General features: G+C 45.9%; 1 protein-coding gene across 3 annotated transcripts in view; it reads left to right on the plus strand.

Moving 5' to 3' along the window:
• Nucleotides 1-20864, plus strand: part of LOC147105547 (ATP-binding cassette sub-family C member 9-like) — a 221659-nt gene that overhangs the window by 139810 nt on the left and 60985 nt on the right. For all 3 annotated transcript variants that reach the window (XM_086010011.1, XM_086010013.1, XM_086010012.1), the window contains 5 exons: nucleotides 1620-1718; nucleotides 11555-11639; nucleotides 13085-13165; nucleotides 16691-16828; nucleotides 18122-18247. In XM_086010011.1, coding sequence (XP_085866137.1) covers nucleotides 1620-1718; nucleotides 11555-11639; nucleotides 13085-13165; nucleotides 16691-16828; nucleotides 18122-18247 — 529 coding nt within the window. The remainder of the gene's footprint in view (nucleotides 1-1619; nucleotides 1719-11554; nucleotides 11640-13084; nucleotides 13166-16690; nucleotides 16829-18121; nucleotides 18248-20864) is intronic.

A 20864-nucleotide genomic window follows, 5' to 3' on the forward strand; every position in this document is an offset into this window, starting at 1 on the left:
AGGTCAGGCTTCTCCAGAGCTTGGAGATGTGGGCTTGAAGATGCATGGAGAAAGTAAAGTGGCGAGACAAGAAAAGTAACGAGGCAATGCTACAAGAAGAACGCAGTCTGATTGATATTATCAGAAAAAGGCAAATGAATTGGATTGGGCATCTACTGAGAGGGGATGGGATGTTGAAAGAGGTGATAGAAGGATGAATGGAAGGTAAAAGGCCAAGAGGGATTAGACAAAGGACGTTTCTGCAGCACTTAAAACATAGGAACACAGGAATTGGAAGACGAAAAAAGACCACGGTCCATCTGGTTCGCCTTCTACCATCCTGGCATTTGCATGATGCAGTGATAATGGAGTTATTGACTAATCATCGCTATCAATCTCTATCAATTAGTCTACAACAGACTCAGACATTACACGAGGAATTACAAAGAATTACATAGTATTTACAGCACAGAAACAGGCCATTTGGCCCAACTGGTCTGTGCTGGTGTTTATGCTCCACACGAGTCTCCTCCCTCCCTAATTCATCTCACCCTGTCAGCATAGCCTTCTATTCCTTTCCCCCTCATGTGCTTATCTAGCTTCCCCTTAAATGCATCTATGCTGTTCGTCTCAACCACTCTCTGCGGTAGCGAGTTTCACATTCTCACCACTTTCTGGGTAAAGAAGTTTCTCCTGAATTCCTTATTGGGTTTATTAGTGACTATCTTATATTTATGGCCCCTAGTCTTGGACTGCCCAACAAGTGAAACATCTGCTCTACATCTACCCTATCAAACCCCTTCATAACATTAAAGGCCTCTATCGGTTACCCCTCAGCCTTTTTTCTAGAGAAAAGAGCCCCAGCCTGTTCAGTTTTTCCTGGCAGTTACATCCTCTCAGTTCTGATATAATCCTTGTAAATCTTTGTTGCACCTTCTCCCGTGCCTCTATATCCTTTTTGTAATATGGAGACCAGAACTGTGCATTGTACTCTCGTGTGGTCTAACCAAGGTTCTATACAAGTTTAACATATCTTCTCTACATTTCAATTCTATTCCTCTAGAAATAAATCCCAATGCTTTGTTTTGCATTCTTTATGGCCTTGTTAACCCGCATTGCTACTTTTAATGAGGAAAACCCCAGTGGTGGAGAGCTTTGGGAACCAGAGGCCCAAAGTCACCTTTTTCCTCCCAAGCACGCTACACTGACCACATGTCATGTCTCCCCTAAAGAATAGTAAAGATTGTATAGATAATTGAAGAGAGAAGCACAAGACAGAGTGGTTTGGAGAAGGGAGAATTGAGCTAGATCTGCCTTAGGCAGACCACTAATGATGATGAAGAGGAACTTAAACTGGGGGGAAACAACAACAAAAAAGGATCTAGGGGAAGAGACACTCTACGTAAATGCTATGCCTAGCTGTATTTTGTGCAATGTCTGTCACTTAGTGATGCAATATGCTGCAAAATGTAAATGAAATATCATGCGTCAGAGTGGACAATGACTGCTGCTCATGACAGTTCTGAATCAGGGCCCTGCTATCCTAATTGCTTTTATGTTTTTTTAACATGATTAAGTTGCTGTTTTCTATTAAAGATGCGATATTGCGCCTTAACTGTCTTTACTTTTATTTTGAGCAGAAACCGAAATTCCGTTGCTTATTCTGCTCAGAAGCCTTGGCTACTAAATACAACTGTGGAGGAAAACATCACGTTTGGGAGTCCCTTTATAAAGCAAAGGTAATTATGGCTGTATCAGTCTGGACGGTGTGAAAATAATGGGCTAGAAATTGCTGCAATGGTGCAACTCGTGGCGAGCGATGTGAATTGGACTTTTGACCTCACCACTAATTGCGCCTCAAATGTTGAAACAACAATGGTGCAGTGATGTCAATGTTTCATCCGGGACCTCATGAATGTCATGCCCAATGTCTTGCTGCAGTTGTACAGGGCCTTGGTGAGACCACACCTTGAGTATTGTGTGCAGTTTTGGTTGCCTTATCTAAGGAAGGATGTTCTTGCCATGGAGGGTGTGCAGCGAAGATTCACCAAACTGATACCTGGGATGGCAGGAATGATGTATGAGGAGAGATTGGGTCGATTGGGTTTGTACTCGCTGGAGTTTAGAAGAATGAGAGGGGATCTCATTGAAACTTATAAAATTCTAACAGGACTGGACAGACTAGATGCAGGAAGGATGTTCCCAATGGTGGGGGAGTCCAGAACCAGGGGTCACAGTCTAAGGATAGGGGGTAAGCCATTTAGGACTGAGATGAGGAGGAATTTCTTCACCCAGAGAGTGGTGAACCTGTGGAATTCTCTGCCACAGAGGGCGGTGGAGGCCAATTCATTAAATACATTCAAGAAGGAGTTAGATATATTTCTTAAGGCTAAAGGGATCAAGGGATATGGGGAGAAAGCAGGGACAGGGTACTGAATTTGGATGATCAGCCATGATCTCATTAATTGGCGGAGCAGGCTCGAGGGGCCAAATGGCCTACTCCTGCTCCGATTTTCTATTTTTCTATGGTCTATCTATTTAACCAATGAAAGAGAAGGATTGAAAAAGAAACAGAGCGATTGATGGAGAAGGAAATAGGGTGAATTGGAGTCAAACTAGGGACTGAAAGAGAAATAAAGAGAGGGAAAGAAAGAGTGGATTAAAAGAAAGAGAAAATAACAGAAAGGAAATGTAAGAAAAAAAATTAAAAGTACAAGCAAAAGAAGAGGACATTGTAACCCAGTTGTGCTTGGGAATTGTTGCGTTGGTCCTTGAGAAGGTAATGAGTGACTGACAGGATAAGTGTGCCAAATGCACAAACATTCTTGACCCATGAAGTATAGAACCAGCAGCTCTGTCCATCATGATCAGGAACAGTGGAACTCCTTTCATAGGAACATAGGAATGTCTAGATGAAAAAAGACCACGGTCCATCTAGTTCGCCTTCTACTGTCCTGGTAGTCGCTCCATGATACATTAATGGAGCTGTTGTCTAATCATAGCAATCAATTTCTATCAGTTAGTCTACAGCGACGTGAGGAAAAACGTTCTTGCGCAACGAGTGGTTAGTGTAGTGTATGTACCCGTCTACCTTTAAGGAAACTATTGTATGTAACCGTTCACCTTTAAGAGAACTACTTTAGGTGTGGCACTATTTGTTTGGCTTCTGTATACTGTAATACCGATAGTGACCACACCAGTATATAAGTGTTGTGGCAGGATTGCTGGGGCAGATTCGCCCGGACCGTCGAATAGTAAAGACCTGTTTGTTTGTTACTTCTGAAGTCTGTGTATTTATTAACTGCACAACCCACAGACTTTACAGTGGCGACGAGTCCGATCGTACCCTGCGGCAAGACTACCAAAGCAGCGAAGAGCGTCGAAGAGAGGCAACCGCCCTCGTCGTGCTGCTGGGAGAAAACACGAGGCTGCAGCAACAGAAAGAGAAAACACGAGGCGGCAGCAACAGAAAGGAAGCAGACTAGCAACAAAAGTTCATCAGCAACAGGCACTGACTACCCTTTTACCACGGTGCGGAGTGAGCCGATCAGCAGGAAACAAGGCGGCCGCGGAGACTGTGAGTAGGGGAAGAGGTAGAGAATATCCGGAGGATAAGGGCTGTGCACTCGACCACGGTCGAGGGGGAACGGAGCCGGTCAGAAAGTTGGGTCCAACGGCGCCGTGAGACAGTTGGACCGCGATCGGCGGGGAAAGCCGGGCAGCGACCGCAGCCACGAAGCGCTGAGACTGGGAGTAGGCGCGGGAAGAGAAACCCAGCCGCAGCCGGGGAGGGAAACACCGGTCTGCGAGAGGGCTGGGAGGCGAACAGGAACCGTGCGGGTGGGAGAGAGAGACAGAGCCGAGCAAGGGGAGAGAGACTGCGCGAGAGCCAGTCCAGCGGCTGAACTGTTCTTCACCAACGGGGCACCCAGGGCCGGTAGAACCGAACGTGTGGGAGAGAGAGCGACAGAGCCGGGTACGGAGAGAGAGACTGCGCGAGAGCCAGTCCAGCGGCTGAATTGTCCTCCGTTAACGGGGTGTACCCAGCGCCGGTAGAGCCGTGCGGGCGGGAGGAAAAGACAGAGCCGAGTAAGGGGAGCTGTGCGGAAGCCAGCCAGTGGCTGAACCTGTCCGCTGTGGGGGAAGCGCACCCCTTCCACCGGGAAGAAACGCGGGAAGCCGCCATTCGGCGGAGAAGACGACAGAAGCGGGAAACCGCCATTGAAGTGGGCGGGGTGAGAAGGGAAGAGCGGGAAACCGCCATTTTCGCGGGAAAACCGCCATCTTAGAAATAAACAAATAAATAAGAATATTTAAAGAAATACTTGTGTTGTACCCAAGGAAAGGAAGATGCCTAAGCGGGCAGACATCAACGAGTTCAATTCGGAGATAGAAGACTGGGCCACGTACGTAGAACGTATTGAGATACATTGTAAGGCTAACAAAATAGCTAAGGATGAAAAAGCTTTAACCTTACTTAACATGATGGGTGCGAAAACATTCGGGTTGTTGAAGCATCTTCTCTCACCAGCTAAACCAGCGGATCAGACCTTCGAAGAGATTGTTGCTGTGCTGAAGGACCACTTGAACCCCACACCGTTGATGCTGGCTGAACGATTCAAATTCTACGCAAGAACGCAGAGGAAAGACGAAAGCAATGCGGAATACTTGGTCGAACTGCGTAGGCTAGCGAAATACTGCCAGTTCGGAGGGAATCTGACAGAAGCGCTGCGGGACAAGTTCGTATGCGGATTGTCCAAAGAAGGGACGCAGAAGCGACTACTGGAAGAAAATGACCTCACACTGGACAGGGCTGTCCTCATAGCTGCATCGCACGAAGCCGCAGCGAAAGGAACGGCGGAAATGCAGCTAAAGGCGGCGGCACTAGGGGTGGACCAAATTACTTCGAGCACAATAAAATGCTACCGTTGTGGGAAGGCAACACACGACCAGAATCAATGCTGGTTTAAAAACCAAGAATGCAGGAAATGTGGCAAGATCGGGCACATAGCTAAGGTATGCCGGTCAGGAGCAATGTACAACAATAAGGAGTCACCACAAAAATGGTACGGAAAGGTGCCAGAGGTGACTAAGAAGAGTCTGAGGGAACAGAAGTTGGTCTCACACTCCAAATGCAAAGGACTGGACAGTCTGAGAATTCACAACGTGAGCAACGAAGCTGACCGACAAACTATCTGGATAACGCTACAGATTGCAAAGATCCAAGTAAAAATGGAAGTGGACACCGGATCAGCGTTGATGGTCATGAATAAGCATGACTACAAGAAATTTTTCAAGCATATTCCACTACGGGATACGGAACTAGTATTACAGACATACACGGGGCACAAAGTAGTCCCCATCGGAAAGATAGAAGTCAAGGTGAGATACAAGGATAAAGATCATCACCGGTTGGACCTGTATGTATTGCCTGAGGGAGGACCACCACTTCTGGGGCGGGAGTGGATCCGAAAAATAAAGTTGGACTGGCAGTCACTAAACACCATGACGGTGGATTCCGAAAAAGAGGATGTCAAACCTGAACGGTTGTCCAGAATATTGGACGAAGCTAAGGAGGTATTCCAGCAAGGACTGGGAACACTGCGAGGAATTAAAGCAAAGGTTAAGATTGCAGAGAATGCAAGCCCAAAGTTTTTTAAGGCCAGATCGGTACCTTACGCAATACGACCAGCTGTGGAGGCAGAACTGGAAGAACTTGAACGATCAGGGGTTCTGTCAAAAGTGGACTGGAGTGAATGGGCCACGCCCATTGTTCCCGTCATGAAGTCCTCACCAAGTAATAAGCCAGGGGGACCGGGGAAGGTCCGTATCTGCGGAGATTTCAAGATTACTGTGAATCCGGTGCTTCACACGGTACAATACCCGCTTCCGCGGATTGAAGATATCTTTGCTTCGTTGGCTGGAGGGAAGCATTTCACGAAAATAGATCTGGCTCAAGCATATCTACAGATGGAGGTCGAGGAAGAGTCACGCCAGTACCTTACCATCAACACTCACAGAGGCTTGTATCGCTACAATAGACTGGTCTTTGGGGTAGCTTCGGCGCCAGCAATTTGGCAGAGGGCCATGGAACAGGTGTTACAAGGAATTCCAAGCACGCAGTGCTACTTAGATGACATTTTAATCACGGGAAAAGATGAGGAAGAACACCTCACGAATTTGAAACTGGTACTCACCAGGTTGAAGGAGTATGGCCTTCGGGTTAATCGCAAGAAGTGTGAGTTCTTCCAAAAACGGATCTCATATTGCGGTCATGTCATTGACCGAGAGGGACTGCATAAGTCACCTGAAAAGATAGAAGCGGTCGTGAAGGCCCCCGCTCCAGGAAACGTATCACAGTTAAGATCATTCTTGGGGTTGATTAATTACTATCACAAGTTTCTGCCAAATTTATCCACGGTGCTGCATCCGCTGAATGACCTGTTGCGGAAAGAAACACCATGGAAGTGGAGTGAAGAATGCAAAAAGGCTTTTCGCAGAAGCAAGGAGTTGATTACCTCTGAAGAAGTGCTGGCTCATTTCAACCCAGCATTACCCCTTCGTCTAGCTTGCGATGCTTCCCCGTACGGAATTGGGGCAGTACTCTCGCACAGGCTACCAAATGGCTCGGAAAGGCCAGTGGCTTTCGCGTCCCGATCATTGACACCCGTGGAGCGAAATTACGCCCAAATAGATAGGGAGGCCCTCAGTCTTGTGTGGGGCGTGAAGAAATTCAACCATTACCTACAATGTAAAAAGTTCACATTGCTGACGGACCACCAGCCGTTGGTGTCCATATTCAACCCAAATAAGGCCGTTTCCACCATGACAGCACAAAGGTTACAAAGGTGGTCCGTGTTACTTGGGGCACACCAATACGAAATTGAGTACAAAGGGTCTAAACAGCATGGAAATGCTGATGGGTTGTCACGCTTGCCATTGCCGATGGTAGAAGAAGCGAGTATAGTGGACCCAGTAGAGTTGTTCCACTCATCTGTGGTGGAGTGTCTACCGATAACAAACTCAATGATTGAGAATGAGACAAGGAATGACCCGACTCTTTCACGAGTCTATGATGTAACGGTGGAGGGATGGCCAGCACAGAGCGAACCAACACTGCAAGCATTTGCACAGAGGAAAGAACAACTGTCAGTGTGTCGAGGAACCCTGATGTGTGGATCTAGAGTGGTGATTCCACCCAAACTCCAAAAGAAAGTGCTAGAGGAGCTGCACGAAGGACATCTGGGTGCAGTAAAGATGAAGAATCTAGCAAGAGCGTTTGTGTGGTGGCCAGGCATTGATGGAGACATAGAGGAGATCACGAAGAACTGCCTAGGATGTCAGAGGGTTCAGAACGCGCCATCCCAGGCTCCTCTGCATCCATGGGAGTGGCCCTCATCGCCTTGGCAAAGAGTACACATCGACTTTGCTGGTCCATTTATGGACTCGATGTTTCTGATAGCGGTGGATGCCCACTCCAAGTGGCCGGAAGTAATTAAGATGACCACCACCACGACGGAAAAAACTATTACCGTATTAAGGACTATGTTTGCTCGGAATGGCCTGCCGGAACAGATCTGTTCTGATAATGGACCACAATTTGTGTCCGAAGAATTCAAGAAATTCTTAAAGAGCAATGGGGTTAAACATTACACGTCAGCCCCATACCATCCCGCCTCCAATGGATTGGCTGAAAGGTTTGTCCAGACCTTCAAGAAAGCCGTAAAGGCCATGAGTAATGAAAACATAAGTCTACAACATAAGGTGGATAGCTTTTTGTTGGCATACCGAAATGCAACACATGCGGTCACAAATCAAACTCCCGCAATGATGTTTTGTAATAGATGCCTAAGATGCCGGCTGGATTTACTAAAACCGAACGTCAGAAGAGACCGACTTCACCACCTTATCCGGGTAAGGTCGAGACTGAGATACCCAGAACACCTACTTCCGATCTAATAATAATGGAGTCAGCTGAACCTGACACGGCTTTTCAAGCCGAATCGACCTTGCCAGAAGCACCTCCTAGCCCGCCTGAAATGACGACACCACTGCGGCGTTATCCGGACAGAATCCGGAAACCCCCAGAAAGACTGAATCTATGAACTGTCTTACATAAACCTGTATATATGTTAGAATGTATGTTCACTATGGACTTAGTATGTTGAAAGCTAAAAAGGGAGGATTGTAGTGTATGTACCCGTCTACCTTTAAGGAAACTATTGTATGTAACCGTTCACCTTTAAGAGAACTACTTTAGGTGTGGCACTATTTGTTTGGCTTCTGTATACTGTAATACCGATAGTGACCACACCAGTATATAAGTGTTGTGGCAGGATTGCTGGGGCAGATTCGCCCGGACCTTCGAATAGTAAAGACCTGTTTGTTTGTTACTTCTGAAGTCTGTGTATTTATTAACTGCACAACCCACAGACTTTACAGTTAGAATTTGGAATGCACTGCCTGATAGGGTGGTTGAAACAGATTCAATAGTAGTTTTGAAAAGGGAATTGGATAAATACTTGAAGGAGAAAAAATGACAGTGATATGGGTAAAGAGCCGGGGTGTGGGACTAACTGGATTACTCTTCGAAAGAGCCGGCACAGACTCGACGGGCCGAATGGCCTCCTTCTGTGCAGTACTATTCTATGATTAAATAACAGACCTGGAAATGACACAAGGAAAACCCTCGTGGTGAAGAGCTTTGGGAACCATGGGCTAAAAATTGAGTATAGCCCCGTTTGGGGCGCCAGCCTCGCCAGGGCGCTAAAAGTAGCGCCGCGGAAGCATTCGCGGCCGCCCGCCGGAAATTGAGTGGTAGCGCATCAAAGGGAAGCGCGGTGCTACTGGAGGCACCCCGCATCCCTCTTGGGGCGCTGCGACTGAATATCGTGGCGCAATGTGCCGCAGCGCCACACGCTGCGGCATGTCGCGCTGCGGTATTGCAGGCCTTCCTCCCCTTCTTAAAGGGGAGGGGCCTTGTTCAGCGTGATCTGGGGCCCAGCTGGGCCCCCGAGGATTGCGAGTGCAGGCAAAAGAGCCCGGCACCGAGGACAAGTGCCGGGCTCTTGGAACGCAGCCGGCACTCCGCGGGGGGAGGGGGGTGGTTCAGGAGGCCGGGGACGGGAGCGCAGGCAGGTGCTGGCAGGCGGCCAACAACAAAAATGGCCGCCCCGCACCTCCTTTAATTTGCGCCTCCCCGGCCGCAGGTAGGCCCCCCTGAACCGGTCGGACATAGTGTCCAGCGGTAAATCAGGGGGCGCTTCCAAATATCACGGCCGGGGCGTCAGCGGGGTGCTGTGCACACCGATGACGTCATCGGTAGCGGCGCAGCGCTAACGGCTAGCGCCACCACTGACGTCCCGCGGAATTTAGCGGGAGGCGTGGACAGTGCCGCGCCCGGGCGCCAGTTGGCTTGCGACCCACTTAGCGCCCTCTTAAGGCGCTAACGGGTGGCGCAGCCAACTGAATTTCTCCCCCCATATGTCCAAAGTCACCTTTTGTCTCTTAAGCATGCTACACTTAGCACGTCATGTCTCATATACTGTATTCGATAATGTTACTTTCTGAAAGAAATCTAGCTAATTTGCATTTCTCAGTGCTGAAACATCTTTGCGCCCTGAAAATTATTGCCTTCCGACACTAACAGGAGTGTGGATGGCAAGACTGGCACAAAACTGCTGCCAAGACAGATAGATAGAAATTTTAAAAAACCTCTAGGAAGAATTCACTACGTGCAGGAGTGAGGCTCCACAGCTTCTTTGGCCCCTTTCTGGGCCTCCTAGGTTGAGTGTCATGTCAGAACCATAAATCACGGCATTAACAGGGTCCTTCAGACATGAACTGCCAGCCTTAAGTGGCTGCGGCGAGATAAGTTTGCATTAACGTCATAAATCCAGCAATTTCATGACACGCAAAGGGGAGCATCATGGCGAGATGGTAATTATTTTATTCTTTGGCGAGACTAAGGGCAGACCAAATCGTCCAGCAATTTGTGGAGAATCGGAACTCATTGCGTATCTCTTCCTCGCCAAAAATGGTTGGATTCCTTTGAAATCAATGGAAAAGAAAATCATGCGTTGTGAAACTTATTAACCTGTGTCGCTACTTTTAGCGACTTGTGTATCTGTACCCCTTTACTCCTCTACCCCATTTAGACTCTTATTTTGCAAGGAGTAGGTGGCCTCCTTATTCTTATTCTTCTTGTCAAATGCGCCACCTCATACTTCTCTATGTTGAAATTCATTATCTCAAACCCACGGAGCTTAACACGTTTTATACTCTGGCCAATTTTGCTCTCCCTTGATTTCAATGAAGAGTAAAATCGGACAGCATATAAAACGAGCGTTGCACCCAATCTCGTCAGTTTCCCGACGGTTAGGTTAAAATTGCCCCCCATGAGTCTGTCCCAGAGTCCTTCTTGCTTTAATACTCCCCTAATCGGTAATGTGCTTTTCAAGGTACAGTGTTCAAAATTATATACATTTATTTACTAGCTTCATTGTGTTCTCGAAGAATTCCAATAGCTTCATCAGATATAACCTTTATATTTAGAAGCAATGTCGACTACTTATTATGGGCTCTGTGCTCTTTTGAGATTGATTAGTATTTTAATTAGTATTTCCCCTATATTGATGTTACACGAACTGTTGTATGGTTCCCTCACTCATGTCCCATTCCTTTTTCCGTATATGAGGATAATGCTCACTGTCTTCCAGTAGAGCGCCTCCTTTCATGGAATTCCAACAAGTATTAATCAGAGCCTCTGCCATTTCATTGTTATTTAAGAACAGGAGTAGACCATTCAGTCCATTGAGCCTGTTCCGCCATTCAATTAGATCATGGCTGATCTGTACCTCAACTCAATTTACCCACCTTTGTGCCATATCCCTTGATACCCTTACCTAACAAAAATCTACTGAACTTAGCCTTAAATTTCAATTGACCCCCCAAACATCCACAGCCTTTTGGGGGAGAGTGTTCCAGATTTTCCCTACCCTTTGTGTGAAGCATGCTTTCTGATTTGAAAGTGTATCCCGTGTGTTCCAGTTGCACTGTGTAGATTTAGTGCTTTGAATCTTCATTACGCAGTGGGATAGAGTTAAGAGATGGGTGCTTCTTGGCATAAATCTTCATGCCCGTTAATGGATGGGGCATCATGCAAAGCGCATTGACCCTCGTACCCAAATTCCTGACACGTGCTCCTGTCATGTGAAGCTTTGTCCAGGAGCACTTATTTGCAAAATGTACCTCATACCTTACTGACCTCTAAAGATCTTATAGGTTCCTCAGCCAGTTTGACTGGATCTAGAGCTTGTCCCACTTAAAACATTGAACATTTCCAGAATAATTCTATCCAACATGTCCATTCAAAGTCTTTAACTTAACATCTTCTTCTCGCTTAATTGAACCAAAATTTTATGACTCCCTCTTGTTGCTGTTGAACAATCTGCCTTTCTCTTACCCATTTTAATACTCATTTTAGCCATCCCAGACTGACGTTTGTAAAGCCCCCAAAAGTGCACCCCTAATTTATGCAAATTGTACTCATATCTTTCATTTCTCACCCTCTCAGATACAAAGCCATCATTGATGCCTGCTCCCTTCAACCTGACATTGATCTGTTACCATTTGGAGACCAAACCGAGATTGGAGAGAGGGTAAATACCAGGCGATCTTTACCTTACCATTCCATTCGCAGATTTGCTTTGGGTTGTGAATGGAGTAAAGCGAAAAGCAAATGCTCCTATATACTTGTAACTCTAATTTTATATCCCGACTCCATGGGGGTGCAACTCATCTTGGGCGGTACTGCAAAATGGGTGGCAGCAAATCGGCATTCTGTTTTACAGACCACCAGATTTTCTTTTCTATTGACGCATAATGGGCGGGGCTAAAACGGGCTGCCGATTCGCTACCGCCCATTCTGTGGTACTGCCCAAGATACATTTCACCACCATGGAGTCTGAGCTGAGTTCAAATGAATTACAATGTTTGGGGATTGTAGGTGGATCAGCAATTCGTTCTAGAAAAAATCCAATTGTAGAACTTCATGGAGTGGTTGAAGAGATTAGGGAGTGGTTGAAGAGATTAGGGAGTGGTTGAAGAGATTAGGGGAAAGCACTTGCAAAGCCATGATTTGAATTGCACATGTTGTGAAATTCTAATGAAGAGCAGACGAGTAAAGAATTTGCTTCTCTTGCAATAGATCTGATTTCAGTAGACTTGTGTGAAATCTAATATGATTGGTGAGTTATCAGAGGGTCGTGGATCTGTATCCAAGCATAAGTCAAAAAAGAAACATGTGTCACTACACAACAGACCTACTCCTGGTGACTGGTGATGGGGAGGAGAGTGAAAGTAAGCTTTTCAGTGGAACGTTTTTGAACTAGACACTTGAGGGGGACATTGAAGTAGGAATCCTGCTAATTTACGTGGGGTCAGGTTAAGTTTATAATGATTGGGAAATTAGGCTGCAAGAATGGGTAGGAATGGTCAGAATTACAGGACCATCCTATTGTGTATAAGTGGGTGTGAGATGGATTTATCGACTACAGTTACTGGATTGATGAGGTTTGAGTTTCACCTCTTTATAATGACAATGCCAACAGATTAGCCATCAATGCACAAGGGTGAGCAAGAACAATGGTTTTCGGTAACTGACTGTATTGTCGCTGTGCAGGCCTTATGGTTGTGTGGTAGCTTGTGTTATTGCTCTGCTCAATGCATCCCCTCTGTAAGGCTCTTGGTCCTACCACTACCATTGCGATCTGGCCATTGAGATGTAGCTTCTGGCTTATACACATTGCAGTTTTGCTGGATACTGGACATCTGCCCCTATACCTGAGTATAACCTTAGGGTACATGATCCTATTCCTATTTTGGAATTGGTCTTTGATTACCATTAAAGCACCCCCATCCTTTTGTTTTCCATTCGGTATAATCCACGAAGCATACTTATTAAATCATGGCAATTATTCTCATTTCAACAGTGCTACGAGTATAGAGAAGAAGAATTTTGTAATTTAATACATGGAGCTTTTTTTAAGATTCTGTTTTAAAAAGAAATGGTTCTATTCATAATGTGACCTTTTTGCTTATGTAGGGGATTAACCTGAGCGGAGGCCAGAGACAGAGAATCTGTGTAGCTCGTGCCTTGTATCAAGACACAAGCACTGTGTTCCTGGTAAGAAACCATGCTTTATATTGGGCGTTAACTGTTTTTAGTCTTTTTAGCTTCTTTGTCGATCAGGTGAAAATGAAACAGATTGTTCTGTGTTGCCTCCATTCCAGAATTCCCCAGCAGCCTGATGGTTTGGTTTGCCAATAGTGTTGTTCCTAATGGCTGAGGTATTGGAATCCTGTCAGGGAACTTCAGTCTTCTCTGGGAAACCACAAATACTCCAGCTCAGGAGCAACGGACTAGAATGAAATAGGAAGAACGAACTTGCAATTTTTCAGCGCCTTTCAGATTGTCATAGCAACCCAAAGCGCTTTATAACCAACAGTCAGTTTCGTTGGGGTAACTTTCAGATCAGCTGCCCGTTATATGCCCCGCCCGATTTTCCTTTCCATTGACTTCAATGGAACGTTACCCCTGTTATGTAGGTAAACATAGCAGCCAATTTGCGCATGGCAAGATCCCACAAACAGTAATTTTTTTTTTAACCATTTCATTGCTGCCATGAAGCACCATAATCCTCAATGCCCCCAGTCAGCAGCAGCCACGTAACCTTCTGGGAGAGGTGCCAAAAAAAACACCGGAAAATAGTACGACTGAGTGAGCAAATCTGTCGGGTAAGGGAGGAATGTTGGCCAGTACACTGAGCGAAGTTGCTGCTCCTCTTTGAATAGTGGGATCTTTCACCTGTACAAGGCCTAGAAAGGATTTCCTTGTGATTGATTTCCACCTTTCGAAAAAAAAATTAAGAAAAAAATCATCACCAGGCTTCTGTGAGCCAATAAGAAGAGGTGTGTGAGGAAGAGGAGGCGAAGAGGGGAGATGAGGAGATTTTTTTTTTTTTACGCAGCGAGTTGTTCTGAGCTGGAATGCACGGCCTGAAAGGGCAGCGGAAATAGATTCAATAGGAACTTTCAAAAGAGAATTGGATACATTCTTGAATAGGAAACAATTGCAGGGCTATGGGGAAAGAGCGGGGGAGTGGGACTCATTGGATAGCTCTTTCAAAGAGCTGGCACAGGCACGATGGGCCGAATGGCCTCCTGTGCTGTATGATTCTAAGAGGTACTGCTGCTGAGGATGATTCTGTACAGGGGAAATGCGAAGAACACCAGCGGGGTTTCAGTAGACACTGGGGCAGCTGAGGAACATGGCGAGACAGATCAAGGACATTAGGCCACACAATATTTTTTGTTTCAACTGTCATTCTTCCCAATGTAACTTTCACAGCAACAGCGAAAATAAAATATGTCCGTCATTGTTTCTCTAGCAGTTGCTGTGATGCATTCAGCTAGTCCCACCTCTCTCTGGCTCAGCAGGAAGGACGAGTGTGGTAGCCAACTTGTCATGCTCTGTGGAAAATCTGGGAATATTACAATTACGGGGCTTTTTGCTGAAGAATGGAAGCCTGCCCGGTGTGTTTCACAACAGTTGGTTTTGGACATGCCAGGAGGGTCAGGCTAATGAACTATTAACATTTTTGTAACTACTTTGTGACAGGCCTTCTGTACAGTTTAAAGCGGTATCTTGTTACGTAAACTAACTGTGTATACTAACTGCTTAAGAAGCACTTAAAATAAGATTTGTTTATTAGTTAGCAAAGCAGCGCCACAGTTGCAATGTTTCCATCCTGTGTTTATCTTTGGACAGTACACAAGAAACATGTTTAAAGCTACACACAGCTATGGATGTCCTGAATTAACTAAAGAATAGGATTGCTGCGTTAGGTGGAGGCTTACCAAAATGATACCGGGGCTTGAAGGGTTAAATTATGAGGACAGGTTGCATAGACTTAGCTTGTATTCCCTTGATGTTTAGAAGGTTGGGGGTGAATTAATTGAGGTATTTAAGATGATAAAAGGATTCGATAGAGTTGATACAGAGAAACTAATGGCCCAGAAATTCGGGTCGGGGGCTTCCCACGGGTGCAAGCCTCCGACCTGCACTTACCTAGCACGCGGCCGTTGTGCTGTGGGCCCGCGTGGAATTCCGATCCTGGGCCTGCTCCAGCTGCCGGCGCGCAGTGCTTGCGTATCCCAGGGGCGCAGTTAGTTCGATGCGGCCCCTGGGATCACGTGGGCCATGGGCAGCCAATCGGAGCAGGGAATGCTCCATTCAAAGATTGACAGGAAGAGCTGTCAAAACTTATAAATACTACGGGCCCCAAAACATCACTAAATCTTCAAATAAATTTTTTTTAAATCACGTTTTTTAAATAACCTATAAATTACATGAAATAACTATTTTAAACAATAATTTAAATTTTTGAAAAAAATAATTTTATTTTCTAACAGGGCTAAAAATAAACTTACCTTGCTTTAAAGTATTTAAAAATAATAAACCTGTGGAAAAAATGTTTTAATTTGAATTAATTCACCACTTACCTTGTAAAAAGCAGGCCTTACGCCTGCTTTTTATATGTGTAAATTCTGCAGACTTACCCTCCCGGGAAAACCTGTAAAAAAAAACCTAAGTTTGATGCGCATGCGCTGCCTCTCCTGCGTACACGTTCGACCACTGAACCCCTTCTTTCAGGGGAACGGAAGTGCCGGTTTCCCATGCATGCGCAGTGCATGCACGAAACCAGCACTTCCATTGGGCCTACGGGTGAGTACCCCGTGTGTACTCACCCGTGGAGACCCAAATTTCTGGGCCATTACCTCTGGGGGTGAGGGGTTTGCAGTGGAATCCTGAACAATGAAGCACAATCTTAAAATAAGAAGCCATTTAGTAATGAAATCAGGAGGTACTTAGCCAAAGGGTAGTGGCAATCTGGAACTCTCTCCCCCAAAAGACTGCAGATGCTAGAACAATTACAGCTTTCAAGATTGAAATCGATAGATTTTTGTTCGGTAAAGGTATCAAGGGATATGGATCAAAGGCGGGTAAATGGAGTTAAAATACAGATCAGTTATGATCTACTTAAATGGCGGAGCAGGCTCGAGGAGCTGACTGGCCTCCTCCTGGTCCTATGTTTCTGTGCTCCAGATTGGGCCATAGCATATTTTGTGCTAGAGACTAGTTATATCTCTGACACTAAAGATATAATTAGAGTTGCCAACCATCCCAGATTGTCCTGGAGCCTGCAGGAATTAAGGATTACTCTCCCAGACACTGCTGTGAAGCGCGGGAGAAAAATCATAGGGGCATATAAAAATAATCGGAGCTGGGGAAAAAAGTCAGTTTAATTGAGAGTCAGGAACATCCAAGCGGGTTATGATAAGTCTTGTTTGCTTGTCAATTGGCGTGGGAAGGCAATGCACCGCGAGGATGGGCATGTCAGGCAACCAATGGCGGGAGTGTGGGGGCGGGGCAGTTAGAGGTGGGCAGTCATGTGATGCAACCTCCCGGAATACGTCCAATCAGAGTTGGCGACCCAAGTTATAAGAGCAATCCTTTAAATGGTTTCCCACTTTATAGTCACACCAACCTTTTCACTAACTTCAGCAAAGTATACTCCATGATTAAAACACTTGTTCATTTCTATAAAGGCACAAAAGTTCCATTGTTTTCTTCCCCCCCTCCCACCAGGATGATCCATTCTCTGCACTAGATATTCACCTCAGTGACCACCTCATGCAGGAAGGAATCCTCAAGTTCCTTCGGGAAGACAAGCGAACCATAGCTCTGGTGACACACAAGCTGCAGTATCTGACACACGCTGACTGGGTAAGTAAGAAGAATGAGCAATTCAGGCCAGAGTATCTTGCAGCTGACACCTCGGGGTAGATTTTGACTTAGTGCGAAGGTGTAAAACAGGCGATAGCGAGTCAGCAGCCCGTTTTACATCTCTCCTCATTTTTATTTCCATTTGACCTCAATGCAAATAAAAATTGGGAGCGATGTAAGACGTGCTGCTGACTCGCTATCACCCGTTTTACACGATCGCACAAAGTCAAAGCCTACCTCGTTATCTCCAATGGCTGTACCACCAGTAGAGTTTTGTTCCAGGGGAGTCAGGTTGTACATTGTTTAAAAGCATTGACAGGAATGTGAGAAATGGACAAGATGTGAATTCAATGGCTGTCAGGTGTCAAAAGCAAGAAGACCATCAGATGGCCAAGAGATGACAGTTCACACCTTACCCACCTAAGTTTTAGTAATGATTCCTATCGTAATTGCCTGACATTGAGTAGAATTAATTTTAACTTCAACAAGCATGTTGTAACAGCAAAGTAAAGGTAGATATACACTTAATTAGCAGGCTTGTAATATTGAGTTCCCTGCTTTGCACACGGGACAGCTACATAAAGCTCATGAAAGCATATCCCATGTAACGTTACATCAGAGACTCAGTCAAAACCTATTGAAAAGACTCTTCTTGTTTCAAAACAGTGTCTCTATTGTGTAAGTCAAGTATTGTACGACTAGTTGCTTGAAGTGTATTTTTGCTTCTATGTAGCATGTTACTTATTAATAAATCTGATGATTAGTTTTAGCCTGAACCTGACAATTGTGGTATTTACTGCCTTTTGATTGGCAGGAGCACATGAAGCCTCCAGTGCAATATGCCATAGTGAAGGGTGACGTGAATCTTGTCATTCATGTGGATGTGACTTATGAAGTAATACTGGGCAGCCTGCTGGTGGCGCTGTCCAGGGAGAGTATAAATACTCGGGCATGGGCCCAGCTTGCTCAGGACATTCTTTAACAGGAACTAGTGAAGGACACAACCAGATCGCCATGTTGAAAAACAGTTGATTAAAGCCTTGTTTAATACTCAGAACAAGTGCCCAGTAGTTTTCTTACGTCAAAGGGGTAATTGATTGTCCCACTGTACGCTATCCCACCCATGGCACGTGTTTATGGTACAGCACACAAATATCTCTTGTTAGAATCATAGAATAATACAGCACAGAAGGGGGCCATTTGACCCATCATGCCTGTGCCTGTTTAAAGAGCAAATAAGGAATTTCTGAGACTCAGCTTGGCTATGAAGCTGGCTATTCTTTTATCTTTCAGATAATTGCTATGAAAGATGGCACCATCATCAGGGAAGGCACCCTGAAGGACTTTCAGAACCATGACGTGGAATTGTACGAGCACTGGAAAACCCTCATGAACCGACAGGATCAGGAATTCGAAAAAGTAACGTGTGAACCTATAGGAGCCGACTCTGTGAAAGCCCGCTGCCCGCCAGCCTATCGGGCAACTTGCAAGTTCGCTGGCCAAGGTCTTCTCTCTGTTAATTTTAACGGAGCGAAAAATACAGGGCCGTGAGCCTACGGTTTCCTGATATCTGCTCGTCTCCCTCTGGAACGATTGCCTTCCACGTATTCAAAGAGAAAACCAGGGCATGGTGAATATACACCAGGGCCCTGGTGCTATTGCAGTGGTGGACCATACTAATTATCCACTTAGTGCTGCCCCCTAATTGACCCTCATGCATTGAGCCTCTGTGGTCCGTGTGGAATAGTTTGGGAACAATTATGCCCAGTCTAGAGGCCAGGATATTGGTTATTATTTTATCATCATGACTGACCCTATAGGATGCCCATGCAATGGGAGCTTTGCCGTTCTTTTGTATCAATTATCACTTCCCTGTGCGCACCTGAAAAGGATATTTCTGTCCCATATGTGGTGGAATAGTAGCTGCAACTTTGGTATTGGTTCAGGAAGTAGAACTTTATAGAATTTCTAGGGCCGCTGTGCTTTCCTAGGCGACAGCTCATTTATTATTGCTTGGAACTTAATGCTCTGGATCGAGGCATCCTCTGGTCAGTGTTGAGGGAGAAGGACATTTGCCAAATAATGAGATGCTGAAGTATGTAGGAAAGTGTCAAATTGTGCAAACTCCATCGATGAGGTGAGGTTGCTGTTCACTTTCTATTGCCTGTGATGGTTCTACTGTACAGCTGCAGATGGAAGGGTGTATGCTGGAACCTTTCCGGGCTTTGTCCCATTGTTCCTAATTCGAAGAATCAGTGTAACTTCTCTCCAAAACAATGGGGGTGTTACATTCAACTTCGGCAGGGGAGCACAACATGGAGCTAGTGAATTGGTGCCCGTTACACACCCCGCCCAATTTTCCTTTACACTAACATCAATGGAAAGAAAAATTGGGTGAGGTGTATAATGGGCGTTTTACGTCCCTGCTGAAATATAAAGTTCCACCCAATGGGGGTCATGTTAACTTTTGGCGAGAGTGTAAACTGGGCGATATCGGATCAGCACCCTGTTATACACCTCTCCCAACTTTGGTTTCCATGGAAGCGAAAATCGTGAGAGGTGTACAACAGGCGCCGATCCAATATCGCCCTATTCACATGATCGCCTGCAGTTAAAATTACCCCCAATTAATTTTAATGCACCAGAACAGAACAGAAAGGAGCTGGAAAAATGTCATGGAAGAATTAAAATGTGTGAGCAACAAAATAGACAGTCATAAAATGCCAGTGGCCTTTAAGTTCAAGCAGTGTGATAAATTTAGTGTGAAACCTGCCTTCTTAAAATACTTAGGCCGGAATTTTGCCGGCGCTCAGTGGATGGGATGGATGGCGGGTCAACTGTTAAATTTTAAATGATTGACAGTGGCTCAGGATCCCGCTGTCAAAACGCACACACTGGACTTTCCCAATGTCAGATCTGTCAGTGCTGAGCAGACCCGACAGGCAGCAGCGGGGGAGGCAATTAAAATCTTTAGTGGCTTGTTTACAACCACTTAACAATGGTTTTTTTCCCAAAATATTTGTATTTGACAGGCAACCCATCAGTTTCCCCCTGTGCCAAGACCTCGTCTGTGAAGCTGAGGCAGGAGGTCAGTGGCCATTGAATCAGCTGATGAGTTGACAGCTTCAAATGTCAAATCAAAATACCCAGCAGATTCAGATATGTTCCCATAACCACTAGCTTCTCTAAACTGCATTTCCACTACAGATTCAGGATGCTGCAAGTCTTTACACAAGTCTCCATCCAGTCTGACCTCATTACCTCTCCCACCATTGACAGATTGCTTCTGTCATCTCTACTTTACCTGCTATCTATTCCATCAGCATAGGTGCCCTTGAAACTCTCTCACCTTGGCCCTCAGAATCCCACCACAATCAGCCCGAACACCAGGCACACCAGCAGCACCAACAAAAACACCAACCTTCTCTGCAAACACCTGATGCTGCACAGAACACAGGGCATCAACACCCGACCACAATGCTGCCCGGGAGGCCAGGAGTGGCTTCACCATGGACACATTTACTTCACGTAATGCTGTACACCCTGGCTGCCACATGATGCGCCAGGTTGGCACCACCCCACACCAACAACAATGATTGCACTAAGATGAGGGTGAGTGTTAGGGGTGGCTAATGAGATGGAGATGTGATAATATAGATAGAGAGGGATGGGTGGAGGTGCAAGGTAAGTTGGTGTGAGAAGGATGTGCAGGAGTAGGGTAGGGAAGGCAGAGTGATGGGGATGTGATGAGTAGCACAGCAGGATAAGGTTGAGTGTGGCTTTGCAGTAACGTTTCGTGATCTACTGCAGCCAGGTCCTCCTAATGACATCCTTGCTTGTGCCCTCCTCTGCAATGTGCAACCAGGCTGCGTTGGTCTCCTGGGGAGGTCTCTTCCGCCCGTGGGAAGGGAAGAGGACCTCCTTGCATGCTGTGACTCCCTCCATAAGCATATGGAGAGGGTCATGGGAGAGCCTGGGTGCAGCACAAATGTCAAACTAAATTTGGGCATGGTCCCTTTAAGGAAACCGGCTGATG

The sequence above is a fragment of the Somniosus microcephalus genome, chromosome 17 (assembly GCF_052327205.1).
Source record: "Somniosus microcephalus isolate GS21.2 chromosome 17, FLI_Smic_1.0, whole genome shotgun sequence".
NCBI classification, from domain to species: Eukaryota; Metazoa; Chordata; class Chondrichthyes; order Squaliformes; family Somniosidae; genus Somniosus; species Somniosus microcephalus.